This window comes from Thermobia domestica, chromosome 4 (assembly GCF_964235325.1).
Source record: "Thermobia domestica chromosome 4, izTheDome1.hap1.1, whole genome shotgun sequence".
NCBI lineage: Eukaryota > Metazoa > Arthropoda > Insecta > Zygentoma > Lepismatidae > Thermobia > Thermobia domestica.
Genome location: NC_137457.1, coordinates 152767733 through 152791197, shown reverse-complemented (window position 1 = coordinate 152791197; position 23465 = coordinate 152767733). Strand labels below are relative to the sequence as shown.

General features: G+C 34.8%; 1 protein-coding gene across 5 annotated transcripts in view; it reads right to left on the bottom strand.

Annotated features, from left to right (window-relative positions):
* Positions 1-6931: 6931 nt before the first annotated feature.
* Positions 6932-23465, bottom strand: part of LOC145683384 (hemolymph lipopolysaccharide-binding protein-like) — a 262057-nt gene continuing 245523 nt past the window's right edge. For all 5 annotated transcript variants that reach the window (XM_081754713.1, XM_081754715.1, XM_081754717.1 and 2 more), the window contains one exon: positions 6932-7639. In XM_081754713.1, the coding sequence (XP_081610839.1) occupies positions 7485-7639 (155 nt within the window). In that variant the 3' untranslated portion in view covers positions 6932-7484. The remainder of the gene's footprint in view (positions 7640-23465) is intronic.

The following is a 23465-nucleotide window of genomic DNA, read 5'->3' as shown; positions in this document are numbered from 1 at the left end:
TTTAACTATGAGCTTCCTTCGACAGAAAAGACTAAGTAAATGATTTGGCCTTTCAATTGCTAGCAGCTCTTCAATTACTGTATACCGCTTCACTTATTTTCATAGCTTACTAAGCTTTGAAAATAATCCAGAGATCAGTACGAGGAGATACCTGGACTGCGGCGTCCACCCCCACAACTCATGTTGGCAAACATGATTTCACTAACGATAAGACCAATATTTGGTTCGAGTTTCTTCCTTCGACATTACAGTCGCTTTTTATATTCAATGACTGTATACGGTATATGACCGCTATATTCCACTTTTGCTTTGATGTAGCCATGAGGTGCGCTGACGCCGAAAAGGGAGAAAAGAGACTCAGTGATGTTTTCACATTAATTTCCCTCCTTTGGTGTACTGGAAAGAAATACGCTGATTATATATTTCCATGTACTTCTTTATTTGTAATATTGTCAGTTATCGAGGTTACTATGTATGGACGATTGCATTAGATGCATTATCCGATACAGTAACACATTCCTGTTCTTCCCTTTTCCTAAACCTTGGCTTTCCAAATCTCTGTAATGGTAATTTATTCTGTCCGTAATTTATTTGACAATTTTGGCTTTGTAGAAAATCATTTCCGATCAAAACTTGATACGGAAAATCCTTTACTACACGAAATTCCAAATGAAACGTCTGTCCAGCCATTTTAAATCTTACAACAGCTATCTTATTCACTACTAACATATTCTGTGTTATCCCACGAATTCGTGTTGGTTTAGAAATTACTTTTGCGCTTGGTGGAACTGGCTATTCATTCAGTATTGGTATTTGGGAACCTGTATCGATTAACGCTTTATGATTTCTCCCGTCGACACTTATCGGTACGTACAACATGTTATTTTCGGTTAGTGTAGAGGCTACTATTTCTCCAATCTTCGATTTACATCCTGTAAATGCGCCTCTGTCATTTACAGTATTACTTAGTTTAACCCATTACCAGCCAAACACTTGTATCGTTGTTAATGTCATAAAATGTGTTTATTCATAACTGTTTGAGATATAAAGTCGACTAAAAGCAGGGAATTTAATAGGTGAATTCTGTATCATGCAGAAGAGACTGTGAACAAATGAAAGGAAATGAAATATTGGATGAATATCTTTCCAAACACTTTCAAAAAATAGTAAAATAAACCGTCCCAAAAAAGGGACAATGGCTGATAATGGGTTAAATTATTTACGTTCGAAGCCTGATAATATGTTGTCCCATTAATCTGGTTTGGTACAACTGGTATGTATTGTACTTGACCACTCATTTGACCATGATTTTGGCACCATGATGGACCAGTAGAACGACTAGCACAACAATTATTCCCTCGTTGTTGTCAATAATTTGTCCTTCTTCCACCACGATTACCACGCCAATTATTGTTCCTATATCCTCTTCTGTTATTATATTCATTATTACCTCTATTTCTATTATAGCTACTATTATCACGGTTCCAACCACTATTACCGTTGTTCCTATAAAAATTTCGTCCTTTATTCCGAAAATTCTTCTTCCCTCTAAAGTTATTTCCATTCTTCTGTTGTTTCGACTCTCTATCGCATCTATCCTCTCTATTATTCTGGTCTTGAAATTTTGTCGCTAACGTTATCTGCAGCTTTTCTATCTTTTTCTCTTACTCACCTAATTGGGTGATACTCTGTGGTTCCTGTTTAATTTTGACATCTTCCCTATTCTTAATTTCTCTCTTCAATAATAATTTGTCTACTTCAATGTCACTATCCTCATCTTCTACTTGTTCGCGCATTTTCTTAAGTAGATCTTTAACTGTAACCTTTCCATTCTCTCTTTTAACACGTTTGTCCACTTTACATTTATTCTTTTCGATTTTCTGGAGATCTTCCAAGAACTTGTCTATCGTGGAATATGATATAGTCCCCACTTTCTCCATAAAGTATGGCTGAAGGCCACCTGCTATGATTCCTATATTCTTTTTATCGTCCATGCTAGAATCTAACCTTTCGCATAGTACCAACATGTCATATACGTAATTTATAATGGGTTCATCCTCGAGATGTAACCTCTCCCTTATACTTTCTTCTATATCTAACGTCACATTCGTTCTTGTAAATTCATCTATAATACTCTTTTGTAATTCTTTGTAACCGATGTCACTAGTATTTCGTCTCTTCAAAAATACTTTGATCCACTGCCTACCATTTCCTTTAAACACGCTTGGCAACAGTTCCTTTCTTTTATCCTCGCTCACGCCTGCCATTTGACACGCGTCGTCAAACTCATCGAAAAATCCTACAATGTCGTTGTCAACTTTTAAATCAAGCTTCGGGAGTTTATTAACGCCCGAATAAAACATTACACTGGTCGCCATCTTGTTTTCTTGCGAACTACTGGATTGTTTATTACTTATCACGCTACTTTCGAACGGAAAGATAGACTCAAAATCTTCTGGGTACGACTTTGCTACAGGACTTAATGGAAAATTTTCTACAGGCCCTAATTTTAAACTAGGTTTTACACTTTCATGCTCTGTAACTTTAACTTGCTTTTTTCTACTTGAGGTAGCAATATTGAATAAACTTCCGACTTGTACCCCTCTTCCAGCTCTTTGTGCTCTAGTACGAATTGTATCGTCACTCATTTAATTACTAATCACCTCACTTATTATTCATATAATACGTATATTTCGAGCATCTATAACTAATTGGTCGGGAGGGTCGGTTAAAATTATCTTCCTATTGCTTAAAAATTATAATCACGTTTCATAAAATCCTACTTATAACTAACACCTTATAACTAAATACCTTAAAACTATAATTGCTAATTTGAGAAAATAATTTAAATATTCATAATGTTACACTTCATCGTAGACAGGGTGGGAAGGGTGGGATTTATTTACTAATATAACGTAATATATCATAATTCAACAATGGGTGGGTTGGGAGGGACTTAATTAATCTCGCTACTATTGTGCTGTTATCGAAACCGACAGCATACTCCACCATGCTATGTAACCTATGTATTGCACTAGGATCGCTACCTTGACTTTACGTCTTTCAGCATGTCCACCATGACAACCCAGTCACTCTATGCCTAATTTGGGGATGCTATTTGAGTGATACTGAGCGCCTTCCACTCACCATCTAGAATGAGTGGGAATGATCTCAAATACATGTGCGAGAGGTTAACTAAATTTCCATATACCAACTGGGGATTAATTCTGATAATAAAACATTTACTTCAATCATATAATAACAATTATATTTCTTTTAGATAAACTTTGTGAATGTAACTGTTGTGATGTATTAATTACGGATAATCGGAATATTTGCCAGTCGAGTATCGCCGATCGAGTATTGAGCCTTTGAGCCCTGAATAGAAGTAACACATACCTGATATTTTCTGATGACGCTCCGCTGATGATCTAGGTGTTGGAGGTAGTATCGCCAAGTTGATACTTCCAATTAGTGATTGATGTAGACGAGCATTGAGTATGGTATACTCCCAAATGCTAACGATGATGCGATGTTCTCCGTAGATAGAATATTGTATTCTAAGTTGACTGTCGGTTGACTGTCAGTTGACTGTCCCGCTGTCTTTGACTAAACACTCAAAGACCGATCTTGTAGATTACTAAGGACTGATTCTCGCTGATCCTAAAGACTGTTCCAAGACTCTCCTGAAGACCTCTCGTCTCCCGGTTTTCTTCAACTTGGTCCTCCTCCTGTCGTCTGCTGGATGGCACGTGCGACCCCCTTTCACTTGGAGAAACAAATTCTTTCCTTGTGTCAAGACTCAAAAACTGCAACTCTCGACACACTCCGATTTCTCGATTCTAAGCAATTTCCTCATATCCGTGAATGTGTGAAATGTTCACAAAAGCTTACAAAACTCTCTTTTCATAATGTACAGTATTTGGCCTATGCAAGAATTGACGCATTGTCTGCATTGTCTTCCTGCATTGGCAGACTCTCAATGAAACATTTTATTTACATTTTATTTACATCATTTCGCTGACCATTGGATAATAATATTCCTCAGCTTGCATTAACTTAAGTCGTAACAATTATTCACCTTAACCTTATTATTTTATAAAACGCGATCTTTGCAACCTAAATAAACATTGATTAAAATAAAATTATTAGACATAATTTTCGATTTAAAAACGAGTACTGCCACAATATATATATATATATATATATACAGGGTGGTTCAGTAATGTTGGACAGCCCTGAATAAATCGGAAACCAGAAGAGATATTAGCAAGAGTTTGGTGGATCCAGATACTTGTGGAAGGGGGACGTCTTTTGAGGTACCACACAATGTTACCAGGTCAACAGTGTTGCCAGCTCAGTACAAAGTTTTATTTCTTTAAATGGAACATATAGAAGTTTATGCCATCAATAGAATTAGTATAGAATGTGAATGCCAACAAGCGAAACCACACCTGTCAGTGTTGCCAAATAAGGAAGTTATAAAACTTCAAAGATCAAGAAATTAAAGTGTCCGTAGAGCAAAACTAGCAAAAAGGCAAGAAAAATAATACTACGGAATGAAAAGGAGTAACCGAAAGAGTAAACCAAAGAACGCACAGCATCCAGTGAGTAACAGGGTTGCCACAGTAAAGGGGGAAAATTTATTTAACGATTAGACCCATGTAGTTCTTACATTTTTTTCGGCGTATCATTTTCATTACTCGTTCCTGTAGTTTGGAGGGCGAGGGAATTATTATGTAGTGTTGCAAACTCCGCACGCCTTTGGTGTATCTCGGAAACGGCTAGAGATATTGATTTCGAACAAACGCTATTAGGATTCCTGAATCTTACATGAACTTTCTATGGTGTTTCCAGCATTATGTCATATGGGCACTTTTCCTCCTATAGCAACTGCAAAATTTTCAATTTTTCCCCCTTTACTGTGGCAACCCTGTTACTCACTGGATGCTGTGCGTTCTTTGGTTTACTCTTTCGGTTACTCCTTTTCATTCCGTAGTATTATTTTTCTTGCCTTTTTGCTAGTTTTGCTCTACGGACACTTTAATTTCTTGATCTTTGAAGTTTTATAACTTCCTTATTTGGCAACACTGACAGGTGTGGTTTCGCTTGTTGGTATTCACATTCCATACTAATTCTTTTGATGGCATAAACTTCTATATGTTCCATTTAAAAAAATAAAACTTTGTACTGAGCTGGCAACACTGTTGACCTGATAACATTGTGTGGTACCTCACAAGACGTCCCCCTTCCACAAGTATCTGGATCCACCAAACTCTTGCTAATATCTCTTCTGGTTTTCGATTTATTCAGGGCTGTCCAACATTACTGAACCACCCTGTATATAAATATATATATATATATATATATATATATATATATATATATATATATATATATATATATGTGTGTGTGTGTGTGTGTATGTATGTTTATAAATAGTGTTAATGAACTATACCGCCAAACTGCAAGAGGTGATCCCTCACATAAAAATATCAGAAAAAGTTCATGGACCCGTGGCAAAAAGTGAAAAGTGCAAACTTTCAGAGCGAGAGCTGTCCATAATTGCGAAAACCTAATTTTCAATAGGCCCTATTTCGAATTCCGGAGACTGTGGATTGTAGTTCTTGTCAGCGTGAAGAAAGCCACACATACATAATCAAAATGTGTATCTTTCATCAATTGTTAATAGGTGTACAGAGTATTGCCTACAGGGTGTTATTCTGAGATATGTTTTCAATAAAGTTCTCAGATATATTCCCTGACTTCAAGAAGGGTACAAAGTAGGCAGGAGGTACTCCTTGACAACACTGGACATCCAATGCTTCGGAGGGAAGGCGGGAGTGTTAGAAAACGGTAGTTCCATGTTTCTTTGTGTTCCGAATAACGTGTGATGATATATTTCGTCACGCTGTATTTCACGTTTTCTTCACTGATAAGCTTGCAAGAAAACATCGCACCATGCGGTTTCCCGACTACGAGAGATCGTGCTACTGACGATTGTTGTTAATACTTCCAACATCGCACCAAGGAATTCTGTGTTCACTAGTATCAAGGCTTATCGTTTGGATGTTTGGACCAGTCATAAAGCCAGAGCATATCTCAAAATCCGGTTGGGGGCATGTCTGCGAATTTAGCCCTGTAGGGAAGAAGCTGTACATCCATTGAACATTAATGAAATATGCATTTTTGGACTGTGTATGTGTCACTTGTTTTACGCTGATAAGGACTACCATCCACAGTCTATCTCATTTGAAATAGGGCCTCTTCAAATTTGGCCTTTCCGCGATTTTGGACGGTTTCTTGTTCTGAAACTATGCACTTTTTGCCATAGGACCGTATGAACTTTTCCTCTTGTTTTCATTTGAGGAACAACAACTTACAGATTGTCGGTATAGTACATCAACATCCTGTGTATATATACCTAGGTATGTATAATTTGAATTCATGAATTTCGTTAACATATCCTCAGTACTGCTACAAAAGTCAGTATCCTTGATCCTTGTTAGTTTGATAACTGAACAACCAACCTCATTTTTCCATTTCTGTATAATTTGGATTCTGTATAATTTAGTATACAACTGCCTACGGGGTGTTACAAAGAAGAATCTTTTATATTGTTTCCTTCATAATTCTTTCGATGGTATTACACAGTATGTTTTTACTTTTACGTAAATTGGCAGTGTTTATAATTCCTTCTAAAATTTACAAGGACATTTGGACTTCCTTTTGAACTTCATAGCTTTTCGTAGTCTAACTATCTAAAATAATTCTTTATCAATCCAGCGTGTCCAGGAAAATATCTTATTTAAATAATATTAAATGGTATCAAAAGCAAATCCAATCTTTAAATTTATTTACGAAATACGCAGTCCATCTCCTAGTAAAAGAACTGATATTTAAAAAGAAAAAATAAAATGGTAGAGGAAGGAATTTATTACGATTGATATAGATGTACACATCTTGGCTATTCATCGCACGTATTCAGTATGGATCTCTAGATATGTCTCTGTTTATTTCTTGCTTCAATTGTGGATCTGGAGTTGCTTATACACTCGTATTCAGCAGACAGGCTTCTAACTGATTGTTCGTTTATGTAGACAAAATATCAATTACTCACACCCTAATTTCACGTAAGGCTGATATTAAGACAAAAGCGGATTACTTATTCCAAACACCCATTGCTCACTAAAAGCAAAAAAGAGAAATTTTCAGGCATATTCAATTATATCGAGGAGTGGTAACATTGGTTCTTCATCCCTGTCCAGTAACCAATAACATCCCCTTACATACTGATAATTAATGTTATTGCCTTGCAATAAAAATATAGGTTAAGTGGTTTTGCATACATAAAACAATTGTGATAATTTATTTAAAAGTCGTATAAAGCTACAATAAATAAATTAAGCAATAGAGCTATATATTTGGTCACCAATAATATGCAGCACTATTGCTTAATTTTATATTAGTGTCATATTAGTTTATTATGGACATTCGTCGAATTCACAAAAGAAGTAATGTTTATTTTTACAGTCCTCAACGATCAATTTTGCGTCACTGTTTATAACGACACACTCATCACTGCCCTTAGGATGGCCGCTATACCACTCGGAATATCCTGCGTCTCCCAATGGTTGTCCTAGAAAGAAATATAAAGAGTAAGAAAATGCATAGAGTATAATTAATTTCTGAAATTGAAGCGAAACCTTGCAATATATTTTTATCCTAAAATGTACATTAGAAAGTACCGAAAAATTTTTTTTTAAATGTTAAGCTAGGTAGGGCGAAAAAGTGGCCATTTCTGACCAAAAAGCCGGCCGACCTTTTCATAATCTCTGAAGTCTTTTCGCCGGCGCGGATCCACCTTGAAGTCTTGATGGCGATTTGGGTATGCAACCCGGACAATAATTTCAAAACACTTCATTATTAGACTATTTTACGTGTTTTTTGCATTATGGTCGTTTATCGCTTTCTATATGCCAAATATGTTAAATTCGTGCTTCCCTGGATCGTTTGACGTGCTATTTACTTATACTTTTGATACATTATTGTCAATTTAGAACAAAATTTCCTTTTTTCGATTGATGTTTTCCAATTCTTTTTAACTATGAGCTTCCTTCGACAGAAAAGACTAAGTAAATGATTTGGCCTTTCAATTGCTAGCAGCTCTTCAATTACTGTATACCGCTTCACTTATTTTCATAGCTTACTAAGCTTTGAAAATAATCCAGAGATCAGTACGAGGAGATACCTGGACTGCGGCGTCCACCCCCACAACTCATGTTGGCAAACATGATTTCACTAACGATAAGACCAATATTTGGTTCGAGTTTCTTCCTTCGACATTACAGTCGCTTTTTATATTCAATGACTGTATACGGTATATGACCGCTATATTCCACTTTTGCTTTGATGTAGCCATGAGGTGCGCTGACGCCGAAAAGGGAGAAAAGAGACTCAGTGATGTTTTCACATTAATTTCCCTCCTTTGGTGTACTGGAAAGAAATACGCTGATTATATATTTCCATGTACTTCTTTATTTGTAATATTGTCAGTTATCGAGGTTACTATGTATGGACGACTCGTAAAGTGTACTCCTATCTGCACTCCATTCTTCCCTGCAATAGTAGGCAACTCAGAAAACACGGTCTTTAGGATGGTTGACAATTAGAATGACTTTGGATCAAACCTAAATTTTCTTAGAAATATATGAAGGTAGAAAACTGCTAAAAAGAGCCAAAAATTGTAAAGAGTTACGATAAGAGGTGGAGCAGACTTACGGGCCTCCCATACAAGATACGGAGATCGGACCTAAGTTGTAAACACAATTGCTATATTATTCTTATTGAATCCTTGTTTATTTTTCAAATTCTTCGGACTCTACCTAAGAGCATGTCTTCATAATGCAGTAACGTGTGCACTTTCTTTCAATTACTGATCTAAAAAGTTCAAAAAGGATTGGAATGTTATTGGAAAGTGATAGAGAGAGAACAAAAAATTCTTATGATAAATTCTAGATCTTATTTAGAAGCATTTCCTTTTGACAGGTACTTTTTCGTTTCTCTTTTTTCGGGAACAGAAAAGTTTTGGCGGCTAAAAAATGCAAATTTGAAATTTACAAGTGAATTTATTTACATAATAATTTGTGGTAATTATGAAATTGTCATTAGAAGACATTATTATAAAAAATAACTTTCGTTACTTGGGGCCTCGCTCTCCCAGAAGATCAATATCGAACATGTAGGACATGGGATATAAAAAAATCAAGAATGAAAATCTAAATATGTTCTTCCATTTCCGTTCCCTAGGTTGATGGAAAGCGGCTGAATGCGAACAAACATTTTAAGCCAAACAATGTGAAAATAAATGTAGTTATACTACTTCCTTAAAGGAAAACTGTTTCTTTAACTTATGTTTTATTTCTGTTCCTGGTTGCTATCAAAAAGCAACGAGAGTACACATACTTTACATTGTATAGCAATATACTGTGTAATTTTTCACAACTAAGAAGGACGGTAGGTGAAATTCTGTGATGTTAGAGTGGAATCTTCTACAAATTATTCGTAATTCACTGTCCTTATTTCTATCAGTAATTTAGGCGTAGACCCAGAACTACATGACTAATAGAACTAGAAATGAGATACTACATTCCTTTTTCTCTCAGTCTAAAAGATTCTTCATTTCTAAGATAGTCATTTTCTAAATGTATGTCCAGTATACCTGGCTAATTCTTGCTGGGGTTTCGAGGTAAATCGATACCGGAAAGAATAAAGTTTGTAGACTCCCAAATCTCGACAGTTTTTTAAAAGAAATTTCACGTTTCATCTTCTTTCTTTCGTTGCAGAAACGCTTCTAGTTGACTCTATTCATGGTGAATTACTGAACTTATACACTCCCCATATAAACGAAAAATATGGTAGTTAACACTTTGCAGCTGCTTAATCCAATAAACACCTTCTTATTCATTAATCACTATCCCCCTTCCCTTATAAAAGTTAGCAACAACATGAGCGCAAGTCTAGTTTCAAACTATACATATATTTGTGTGAATAAAATGAAATAATATAAATGAGGCAAAACGATATTCATAAGTTAATATACAGAAAATCATAAACGTATCTCAATGAAGAATTGAAAACAATATATTTCCGTTAGAGATACAGAAGTGAGACAGAAAGAAAGAGAAAATTAGAAAAGAAAAGAAGAAGGAAAGGGAGCGCACATAAAAAATAATGAATTTCAGCATAGTAAGAAAAGCACTAAACATTCTAAGTTCCTCTTCCAGAAATCCAACATTAATAAGGAAATAATGTTTGTTTTCCCATATATTTTTTAGAAGTATTCGAATATATAAAGAATGCTCGAAAATGCATTAAGGCACTTTGGAAATGGATCCCAAAGTGGGTAATCAAATTAAATACTTTCCTGTGAAACTGAAGAGTTCCGAGACACTCCTAGGATCACGTCAAAATTTTAACGCCAACCTGCTTTCCGTGTGCTTCGTTTGCAAATTCGGTAGTGTTCATTAAAGTACTGATCAGAAAAAATAATTGCAGGTAAAGAAGCCAGTGCAACTAAATACGAGAGTGTTCAGTGCTGGGACGTTCCGGACGAAATCCGCTAAAGAGCGACTCCAATATGTGCCGCGGTCTTGAACAAGTCCGATTTGAGGAATAGTCCAATAGACTGTCAATCCGCGCAGTGTTGTTTTATTCGCGAATGTTCCGTGGAAGACAGTGTTATTTAAATAAAAGTAAGGATCCGTTATTAGTACATTGCTTACTCAGAATATTGCCATTGTTTACAGCAATGTAAGCCTTACTTCGTGTACGTGTGTCGTCTCATTGTTTTGTAGGTGTAATTTCAGTATTTGTGATTCCATGGCTACCAAATCAATATCGAGCATGGTGCAGCATAATACGGAAGGGCAATGTCGTTTTTATAACTCACAGCAGACTGGCACTGTTCTTATCTTTTATGGACCAAAACGTTTTAGTTTGAAAGTTCTTTTCAACTTTGGATATAATTGTTCATCCATTTTATCATTTTATATTTATCTGGCACTTTTTATTATATTTTTTGCTTCAATGATGTTGTGTAGTTATATGAGAGTTTGTATAACACAGACGATGTAAGTAAATGTAAGTATTATTGTAGGTTTCTACTGGCATCCTAGACTTGGATTACTTGGCCCCATCTTTTCCACATTTTCTTCTATACACTGAAAAGACTACTCTAAAATTTTTCTTTATATTTCATGAAAATTAAGGACATAAAAATCAAACACACTTAATATGACGTATTTACCTGCACTTACCTTTTATTATAATAAACCTAGTAGGTAGATTAGGTCATTCCTTACATTCCAGACTACTAATGCATACTGAAGAAAACGAAAAGATAGATAAGACAGAAAAAAAACAGAAAGAATTGAGTGAGTTTTATTGCACTGCTAAATTTTCTATCAGAAACAGCCCACAATAAAACTTTAAATAGAATCATAATAAGAGCTTACAAATGGTTAAAAGATAAATTAGATGTTCGCTCCTTATAGATGTATCATTTCGCATTTTATACGTGCCTGAAACAAATTGAGTTATGGGATGGAAATTAAGTTTGTCAAATTAATATAAATAAAATCTCTCGTATAATAAAAAGGAGATCATTTTCTAATTATTTCTGAACATTTTTCTGATACGAATATTCACTCTCAATCTCACCTATTGATATAACGTTATAATTTGCAATGATAGAATGAACGAGCTACAAATGAAACAACCCATCTCAATGAAACGGTGATTCGATAGAGACCCAGTAACCACAGGCAAAAGAGACTTTACTTATTTCCTTGGCAAAATGTGTTTTTGTATATTCGTGTATGTTGCAGAGAGAGAGAGAGAAGAGATAGATGCAACACATGATAAGGAAACGTTAAGAAAGATGGATAGAGAAAGAGAGACGAATTTAAATTTGAAAACTACTTATCATTACTCGGTATGATGAAGAATGCACACACTGTTGACTCGGATTCTTGCCTGTTATGCCTTGTAACTTCTCCAAACTACGATGGTAGCGAATGTCCTGTCTGAAAAAAGATACTACCTGATGGAGATTCTAACAGAGATTTTTAGTTTAGGAGTCTAGGACGATACCAATACTCAATCGGTCACTCTACTCGAAACATGTTTAACAAATGTTATAGTTTTTCTTTCTAACAATAACATGAAAGGTGGAAACTAACATAATTTAAGTGTTTGTAATTGTTCTAGTAGTCCTCAGAGTTATTATTTACCCTTTCCAGCCATCACTTGCTAATCGTCTCTATCATCATATAAGAGATTGCTTAATCATTCTTATTGATTGCTCATTTCATATGAGAAGGTATTCTACGATTCTCCACGCTCACTTCCTGAAAAAATATACTTTACCTTCACCAGGATTTGAATCTATGTTTTGGCAATATATTAATCTATATTTTGGCAATATATATTATAAGCTCAGATCACCACTACACAATTCTGCCACTTAAAATTATAACTTCAATATTACAAAGTTCAAATCTTTTCCTTGAAAAGAACCGATGTCCGCCTCTAAGATTATTTCCGCAAAAGTGGACACCGAAATTCATTTATGCAACGACCTGGAGACAAATTAATGACCGCTAGTAAACGAAATAAGATAAAATCCAGGGGGAAAATTACAAAAATAATAACATGCTATGTTATTTCACTTTGCGAGTTCAAAAATACGCTTATAATGATGCTAAGGACAATAATAAAACTAATCATCAAAATAATAATAAATCTTCACTGCATAGCTGTTATTTCAATGGATACGGATACGGAGTCAATCTAACGATTATTCTTCGAAAATTAAGAAGTCCCATTTTGCCTCCCATTACAAAAAACCCAAGCATATTGTTTTTATCCACCATAAAGTCCGTATGGCATGAGATGGGATCGATCGTATGTATACATAAAAGTCGGGACAACTACTACACATGCTATTATCGAATAACTCAAGCTTCTGTGCAGTGTTACAAAAATATTTACTTACGCCTTGTGTGTGTGGACAATGTTTCAAGTCGTTGGGAATTATAGAACGAAGTGAACCTTAATGTACGTTAACCAAAATAGTAAGTTCAACCGTTAGAATTTCTGCTGTTCGTTTGAGTATTTCGTAGTAATTATTATTGACAATGTTACTACCGGTAATTTTTGTCCATGCGAATTATTTTTATCCTTTTCTTTATTTCAAAAATATATCTCAATAAATGTTACCAGAACTACACTTATTTTGAATGTTAACATCGTTTACTGTTGAAACAAATTCAAAGATCTGTTGTAGCTGCAGATGTCGGAACCACCAGAGTGGATGTTCGGAACAGACCAAACTTCAGAAATGACTAGAAGAGGACCCCTTTTTGGTTATTTCAAGAGAGCTTTATTTTTTTATCAATTTGACACAAAATTCGTTTCCATACTGTAATTTAATTTCCTTTATCTACGTACAAAATGTTGAATACGCAAAGTTTGATACGTCTATAAGGAACAAATATCCACATTTCCTTTCAGATATTTGTAACTTTTCATTATGGTAGAATGTGGACTTTCAATATAGGCTCTTTCTGATAGAGTTATAGCATTAAAATAACCTTCCTTCATTTTTCTTTTTGTCTTTTCTTTGTTTTTACTGTCTTGTTTTCATTCATAATGTTGAATGGAAGGTTTTGCCAGGGCTATCTAATAGGTTTATTAAAATGTACTGCGGATCAGTATGTTTCATGAACACTACCGGATTTGCAGCCGAGAAAAGATTAAAGAGATGGTGTATGTTAAACTTTGGGTATGATCCTAAATGTGTCTTGGAACTCTATGTATAAGTAGAGTTTGACCAGAAACTGACTATTTAGTTTGACCACCAAGTTCGATATTCATTTTGATACTGACTTAATGAATTTTTCAAGTATCTTCTATATACTTGAGTAGTTCTGAAAAATATTTTAAAAAAAATGTTTCGTCTATATTAGTGTTACATTTCTGGAAACGGAACTTTAAAATGTTAGGTTCGTTTCTTATTACGATCAAATCCAATATTTTATGTGTGCTCCATTCCGTTTCACTTTCTGTACATCTAAGAGACATCCATTGGTTTGAATTTTTCATTCAGATATGTTTAGGTTTCTCAATACATCAAGTTATTAATCTCGTTTCGTCTCGTTTTGATTTTTTCACTTTATTGAAACTAATATTATATGCATATTTTGAAATAAGAATTGTGTTCATGTTATTGTTGATTTTAATATTGGAGTGAGGAGAGAAGGAGAGCGAGAGTATTGTCTCTTTAGCATACACGATTATAGGATAAAAAGTGTGAATTGGATGGCCTAGCTGCAAGGTGTTACCTGTCACATGTTTTATGCGGAGTGTATAAGTTCAGTAATTCACAACGAATCGAGCCAATCAGACAACGAAGAAAGAACAATATGTAATGTGAAATCTCTTTCAACGTACTATCGAGATTTGAGACACACACTTTGGGATACCGATTTTCTCCAAACACCGATAGCCAGAATCAGCCCGCGACTCAGGGGCGTCATTTCAGACTTTGTTTGGGGGGGCAAGGGCACCACCGAAATAAGACTTTCATGTTTTGTACTAGTATATTAGTATACAATTGATTAAATTATGTGTTCCTCAAACTCTTGGGGGGGGGGGCAATTGCCCTCTCTTGCCCCCCTAAATGACTCCCCTGCCGCGACTTATATTTAAACATATGACAATCTCAACAAAATGCAGAACTCTTTTAGTCTGATAGAATAAAATTTGTAATTTGTAGTTCTATTAGCCTTGTGGTTCCGAGTCTTTGTTAAAGTTACTGACAGATATAAGGAGATTGAATTACGATTATTTTTACACCGTTCGACTATAATATTCCAGGAATTTCATCTTCCGATTTGCTTAGTTGTTAAAAATTATAGTAGACTATATTACTGTACTACGTAAAGTATGTGCTGTGTCGCTGATTTCTAATGGCACTCAGAAACAGAAGTAAAAGATAAATTACAGTAATATTTTTTTTAAGGGGGAAGTATAATTATTTTTATTTTAAAAAAATATTTTTGGGATTAAAATGTTAGTTAAGGTTCACCTCCATCCTCCTTGGGTAAGGAAATGCTATATTATATTTAAATTTTGATTATTGATTCCAGTATATTTCATGCATTATTTCTCGGATCTAGGCATGTGCTATATGTCGATATCAATATTGACACTTATCAACATTCAATATCGCAAATATATATCCATATAATACATTTTGGATATCGTTCCATCTGGGGATAAGGTATACGGACCGCTAAGGCATCAGATGGATGCAGAAAGAAAACTTAGATTTACAATAATGTCATAACATTACAGTTTCTTTATTACCACAAATTACAATGTAAATAAACTCACTTGCAAATTTGCAAAATTATAATCTGTAATTTCCTAGCTACCAATTTGTTCTGTTCCCGAAAAAGAAACGAAACAAAAAATACTTATCAAAAGCAAGTGCTTAGAACCTAGAATTTATCATAAAAAGCTTTTTTTTGTTACTCCCACTGCGAGATTTCCATAAATTTTGCCCTTTCAGACCGCTCATTGACAAGAAAGTGCACTATTGCTACATGCAGTCATGCTGTTAGGGAAAGTCAGAGATTTGGAAAGGAAAGTAGTTTTTAATAATAATAATAATAATATAACTATTATATTTACAACAAGGGTCCGATCTCTTTATCTTGCGAGGCCCGTAAGTGTGCTACGCTGCTGGTGTCCCTTAATCTGTGTTTGTCTCTCCTTCCGTTTCTTGTGGATATTTGTTTTTGTGCTGTTAGGCTTTTATATAGAACCTTTACATTCTGTAACCTCTTTCTATGATACTTTTTTTTTAGAAAAGGAGATAAACTTTTTACCGATATGTATTTCTTACCATCCATCTGTTTTAACAAAGTAATTTTTCTCTTATTTGCAGTTTGCCACACTGATATATTTGTAACAAAATTGAGATTTGCTCAAAGCCTTTCTAATTCTCAACTAACAAAGCGACTCTGTTTCTTGGGTTATCTACTATTGGAGAAAAGGAAGATTTGCACGTGACAATGCACTCTGGAGTAGTGTATACATTGTAATAATCTGCAGTTGTTCAGAGGTGTGGGTGTTCTTATATAAGTTTGCAGCATTCAGTATACCGTCAATAAGCACCTCGACTCGAAATTCCCATAGCACATTTAGGCACAGATTATAATAATGATTTTTGTACATCTGTTCTGTTGTTTCGACGGTTGTTTGTTTGCATAGAATAGCGAGGAACAATCTCGGCCAATTTTTTGAGTCACTGTAGTTAATGACAGTATGCTGCATGTTGGGGCTGCAAGCACTCACGCTACTGTATTCTGATCTATTGCAGGTTATTGAAAGATACATAATAAAGTTTGGTTTGGTTTGAGGTCAAAGAGGAACCATCGATAACTGTCACAGCATGACACTTCTTGGTAAATGATTTATTTGACCCGATTTTTCACTTATTCTGAAATTTCCTGGTAGCTTTAGTATACAACAAAAACTCAGTGATAAGAAAGATTTAACAAACATTGGTTGCTGAAGATTTAACAATAAAAGAAAATTGAATAATCCAGACCACCCAACCACCAGCTATAATGCAGAATAATACAATGGCATGAGTGATTGGACTTAAATCTCCTTCCACGAACCATTCTTGACAAATAATGTACAAATGAAGAACACAAACATATTATAATCAACAGAACAAGAAAAAAAGAGAAACATGCAGAGGAAATTCAAGATTTCAACTACATCCAAATTATGGATCGACTTTTGAAAATCATCACAGATGTTGGTTTTTCCGTTTTCGGCACAAGCACACCTGAAGGCTATATCAAAATGATATTGGAACCTACGAGTCATTTGCGAAGATAAAGTGACTATAAAGTCTAAATTAAAAATAAAACTAGAGGTATATTTTTGCCTTCTACTTATTAAACTCATGTTTCTTAACATAAATTCTGGTGAATGGACATCGCAGTCCAGCCACCTTTTTGTGGTGAACTCAGAATTATTTTCAAAGTACGGTAAGCTATAAAAATAAGCGAAGTGAGGACAGTAATTGAGGCATTGTTAGCAATTAGAAAGCTAAATCTTTTATTATTCTTTTGTATGGATTGAAACTCATAGTTAAAAGCAATTTTGAAACTATCAATAGGAGAAGGACATTTTAGCCAAAATGCCAATTTGTGACCAGAGACATAACTAAATGACATTCGCAACCATCCCGAGGCACGAATTATACATGTCTCTGGTAAGCAAAACAATCAACCATCATAATGGATATAGAATACCTAAAATGTACCAATAATTACATTTTTGAAATATCTGGGTGTGTTGACTACTCAAATCAGTATCCAACCTTCAAAGCAAATGCTAGGCACCAAAACGAAGTCCAAAGATTTGAAAAATGCCAGCAGATGAGATATTCATTGAACGAAGTTCTCCATCGAAAAATTGGATATAGCTATGCTATTGTTTTACAAGTCACCTTTTTTTTCAAAGTATCTCTTCAGGTTATGTATGTATCAGACTCCATCGAATTTAGTCTTGGATTTCTTTCATGGCAAAGTAATTAGTTGCTATGTCCCATAGCGTAATATGTGAAATTTCATAAAATTCTTTGAATGTTGCTATGACAATCTTTGTCAAAATCACGTTAATTTTCGAAGGTATTGGCTTAAGAGATGTGTGTGTGTGTGTGTATGTGACTGAATTGTCTCGGAATTGGTAAGATTAATTGTGGTTCATAATCCATGCATTGTGGTTGTGATTTAGTATAAATCAACTAATTTCGGCCCACTGGAATAGAACTCACGAATGGGATGGACTATTTTGGCATTCATAGCTATTTGGTTGCCAAGTCACGGTACAAAAGGAATGGACGTAAATGGATCTTACAATACACAATAGTTCTTCAGTCAACAAGGAACTATAAAAAAATAGGTAAAATAATGTAAATTGTTACTTGGTTAGATTGGAATTTAGTGTTCCTTTCAGCACCGACGTTATAAGAGAAAGAGACATGAATTTATAGTTTAACCCTTGTATGCGTATGCAGGGCCTCTCAGGCCCTGTGTTATTTTATTTTGAAAGTCTATTGCAGATATATTCAATGAATAAGTCTTGTTATTTGTGTATTCTTTTAGCATTCTTTAATGCATTCATTAGTAGCATTGGATTATTTTTAGCGTTATCGGTAAATAAGTAAAACTTGATTTATTTTAGTAACCACTTAAATGCATATGCAGGGCCTGGGAGACCCTAATTAAATAATAATGGTGTGCGAATTATTTGACACACCTTTGTAAATAAAATCGATTCTAAATTAAATGTTATTTAGTTTTACTTCTTCTTTTATTATTATTGTGTTTCAAGTTCTATATAATATGTATCTTCCACTGTTGCTTTTATTTTGTGACTAGGTACAATCTGCAGTGCCCGGTTGTATTGGTGTGCAATTTGTGTTTGTTGTGAGTTTCAGAGGAAAATGACATCGGTGCCTAATGGAATATCAACTACAAACAGTGTGTAAAGAAAATTTTGCCCTTTTTGTAAATAAGTGCCCTGATGATAGTGTACTGTCCAACTGTAGTAGTGAAAAATTTGAAGATTAATAATCATCAAAGAAGTGTGGGTGATGAATATTTCGATACGTCATCAGGCTCTGAAAACCCTAGTGAGAATGAAGCTAATCATGATTAATCTATTAGTGATTCCGATACACTTTTTGGTCGAAACGCTACAGTTTGGAGCAAAAAAACTCCTCCATCACGGACTCCAGCACACAATATAATGAAGTTTTATCCGGGTGTTTCAAAGGAAGTGAAAATTATACGTCCTAAAAATGCGTTTGACTGTTTCATTTCAAAGTAAATCATGGACGAAATTTTACACTATAGAAAACTCGAAGGAAGAGGGATAACCACATTGAAACGAAAGGATTGAAATATGATAGTCTGTACAAAATGAATGAATTTTTTGGCATTTTGTTACTAGGAGTAGTAGTAAAAAGCTGGGATGTACCAAACATGGAACTGTTCCTTTCGATAAAGTCAAACCAATGTTCAAAGCCATTGTCTGTCAGCAAATTTCAAGACATAAAGAAAACCTTACGATTTGACGAAAAACGTACACGTACAAGGCAAATCCATCTTGAAAATGATAAACAGGCAACTATTCGTCTTGTGTAGGAAATAGTCTGAGAAGCTGTAGAAAAGTGATTGTTCCAAGTGAAGAACTTACTGTAGGTGAACAGCAAGTGCCACTTCGAGGTAGGTATGGTTTACTTAATACATGCCAAGAAAACCTCCAACGTACGTAATAAAAATATTTTGGTTATGCGGCACTCGATTATCATATGCCGTTGATGGTTTTGTATACACAGGAAGAAAATCAACTGAAACGAGTTGAAAAATTCTGTGAATGAATGTAGACAAAGACCTCTGAAAAAACCGTTTTTTGTCTTCATTAAATAATTGCGAATATGGATAATTTCTTTGATAGTGTTGATCTGGGTGAGTATATGCTACAACAATAACGTGCGATTATGAGAACATTAAGGCAAACAAACGTGACATTCCAATTGAAATTAGAGTCTCATCTCATAGAGAACCAGGTTCATCCATGTTGCATTCTGGCAAAATGTCACTATGATCAACTAAGTGCCAACGAAAAACGCAGTGATTTTGAAAAGTACCATGTTTCGTAAGGCAGTTGATAAAATAGCCAAACGACAGCCATTGGTTATAAACTACTACAACAAAACTAAATGTAGTGTTCATGTTATGGGTAAAGAAGTTAGAGATTATACACGCAAAAGACAAACTAGAAGCTGGCCCTTTGTTCTTTGGTCAAATATGATGGATGTGGCAGCAACAAATGGTCACATTGTTTTCAGGATGTAGAATCCAAACTCGCTAAAGCTCGCTGCGGGCTCCGCCCCCAGACCACCGGTCATGGCTTCGCCATAAGGTGTCAAGTTCTAGAAAACTATTCCTTGAGGAATTCACTTCCCTTTACTGCACACACCTGTTACCAACACATACTTCAATTGAACCGGTATTATTTCTTCCATTTAACTTTACACAGCAAACACACAATTTATAAGAAGAACTCTATTACTACTTCCATTCTGGCAATCATGTACATGGCTAATTATATACACTTTGCGCACATCTATACATGTTAGAGACAATAACAGAATTTATTTTCTGAAACATAAACAGCGGAAACTGTCTTGCAATAGCCTACCAATTAAACCTTTCAGTTTCCGAAAACACTCACTGTTTACAAATGTGAATTTTTCCACCCTTTTAAATATTATGTTTTGCAGTGTAATTTAGTACGTACAATGTATTATAATAGTGTCCCTGTTTTTAATTGTACATATTACCTGCACTAAAAGTAATTCACATCTGTGATATAAGAGTGCGAAAATATTTCAGGCTCCCTGCATATTTATTCTTGTATTTACAATGAAGACTACAATTTACTAGGTAATTTACAAATATTAATATTGTTGGAAATTATTAAAATTTTTTTCATAGCATTTGAGTGAACACTACTTTTGTACTGTAATGTAGTACAGTGGATTATAATGGAAACCTTGGGCGTAGTTGTACATATTACCTGCAGCAATACTTTTTCAAATATTTCATATTTACTGGACAATTTCTTGCAGTCAACCTGTATCTCTCGTCTTGTATTTTCAATAAAGACTACAATTTGTAGGTAATTTATAAAAACGAATTTTGTTAAGGCTTTTTAAACATTAGTTCATAACATTTAATTCAACACTAGTTTTTGCAGTGTAACGTAGTACATCTTATTATAATGGTGTCCTTTGGTAAAAAATGTACTTACTGGGCAGCAAGACTTCTTGAAATGTTTATATACACTGGGCAATTACATAGAGTCTTCGTGTATATTTACTCTCATATTTTCAATGAAGACGATTATTAACTAAGTAATTTTGAATATGAATATTATTGGAGGCTTTTGAAAATTTGTTAATTTTCAAGTTAAGCAAACCACTCTTCTCATAGTAGTATAACAGTGTATTAGAATGGTGTCTTTCTCATTTCTTAATACAATTAAATAACAAGACATCATTTCCTTAACGATACTAAAAAACGTATATATAACCCGATTACTATTCCGATTTTAGAGGTGTAATTCCCCACAGATGCCGGCCGCAACGTACCAGTATTATGTGAGCAGTAAGAACGAAGTCGAAAATCTAAGGAAATCGGTAGTGTACGGGATTGACGTGAGCCTACTGGACAGCAGACCTGGGTTCGATTCCTAACAATCTTTTTCTCACTTTCCTTTCTTTGAAAGTTTATTTTCATAGCATATATTGTTTGCCTATAAGGTTGAGTCTATTATAAAACGCATTTCACTCCAACCGGTCCTGTAAACAAACTACTGAAGAGAAAGAGACACTTTTCCACGTATCCCGTATATGATAACTATATACGCTGCCAACGAGAAAATTTTCAAAAGGTGCGTATATATATATATATATATATATATATATGTGTGTGTGTGTGTGTCTGTGTGTGTGTGTGTATTTCCTTAAAAGTTATAATCTTATACTTTTTCAGTTGTGGTATAGACTTCAAACTTGGTATACGCATCTATCTAAACGACCAGTATAAAAAGGGAGATTGTTTGCAATTATTTCCGGTTCGAAGCACACACTATCCTCGCGAGACAAAATGTATTTTTTTTTGTCTCGTCTGTATACTATATCGTGGAAATGATGCTCAATGTTTTTTTCCAAAATGTTTTTGGGGGTACACTGCCTCCTTGGGGCTCTTAGAGTGCCCCCGCAGGAGACCAAATAATACGTGTATAATAGAATAATAAATAGAATACTATGAGCAATGCCCCTGGGAATACTAACTGTGATCCTCAGGAACATTGTTTCTGAAAGAAACACTGGTGTTGCCCCATCTCTAAAGCTAAATATGTTTCTTTCTAAATAGTTGAGTATCGTCTCGAACTTCACACGAACATACTGCCTAGTTTCGAGACGATATCAACAGTTAGTGTATAAATATATTCTTTTCGTCTGTGTCTGTAATAACGAAAATATTTTGTTCACGCAATGCCAGCAGAAACTATTTTTATAAAACGAAGCAACGTGATAAGAAAAAAAGGTAAGAAAAATGAAGGTTCGGCGGGGAATCAAACCCATACCTGCTACTCAGAAAGCAGACACTTTACCGCGGAGCTAACTTACTACGTTGAATTCTGTTTGTTTTATTCTCCTCAATATACCACATAAGAGTCCAAATGAAGGCAATTCAAAAATATGGCAATTTTGCATTCAAGATGGCGACTTCTCCGATGATTTGTTTCTTCACTTAAACTGAACTACGTCCTTAATAACATAGCGAAACCTGGCTTACCTACCAAGAGCACAACTTACAATTTTCATGGTTACAAATTTTTGAGCCGCCATTTCGAATCGAAGGTGACGACTTTTCCAACATGTCAGATTTTTCCCCTCTCATGCCTTGTAATCTACACACTTGAAAGCAATTTCGTGATTCCACCATATCTACAAGTTGTGTAGAATTAGACGCTCCCTTATAACATTCCTAGCACTTTCTAACACCGAACATGACTATTTTTTCAAGTTTAAGGGCGGATTCGCAAATTACGCATCAGAATAAACATCACGTCGAAACTTCAACGTCCTACATACAGCCATTACAAATTTCATATTTTTTCGATTTGCGCCGCGAAACGAAAACGAATTTTAATGCTCTTTTTTCTATCATAAACTATGTTCCTAGCTTCACTGTCTGGCAAAATATGACGTTTCAATGGTGTGCGGAACTACTCTAAAAACCAGCATTTCGAAACGACGAAAAATTTCGACACTTCATTTACATGGAAAATGTCGCCTTTTTCGTGATATCGGAATTTTCCCATTACTCACATCCCATGACGAAGAAGTATGCAAAATTTGGTGTTTGTATGTTTTGTGGAAGTATGCAAACAATTAAGTGTGTTTCCGATTATAGAGGTATATAATTACTATGAAAACAAGAAAGACAATCGTCGTGTATTCTTACAGAAACTGGTAGAAAATTTAATGAAACCCTAGATGATTCTAAGATTACAAATACCCAACTTGCCACTAGCAAATATTAGTGTTTTGAAGATATGAGAACTGAAAACTACCAGCAGGTGAAAAAAGCAGGACTAAAAAATAAAAGTTTGCCCATACAGTATTCATAGAAAGAATGCATCGGCATACTGCAAGTGTCCCAAAAGCATTTGTAAAGAACACAGTAAAATGATTTGTAATTCATACGTTTTGTATAAATATTTTTTCTCCAACT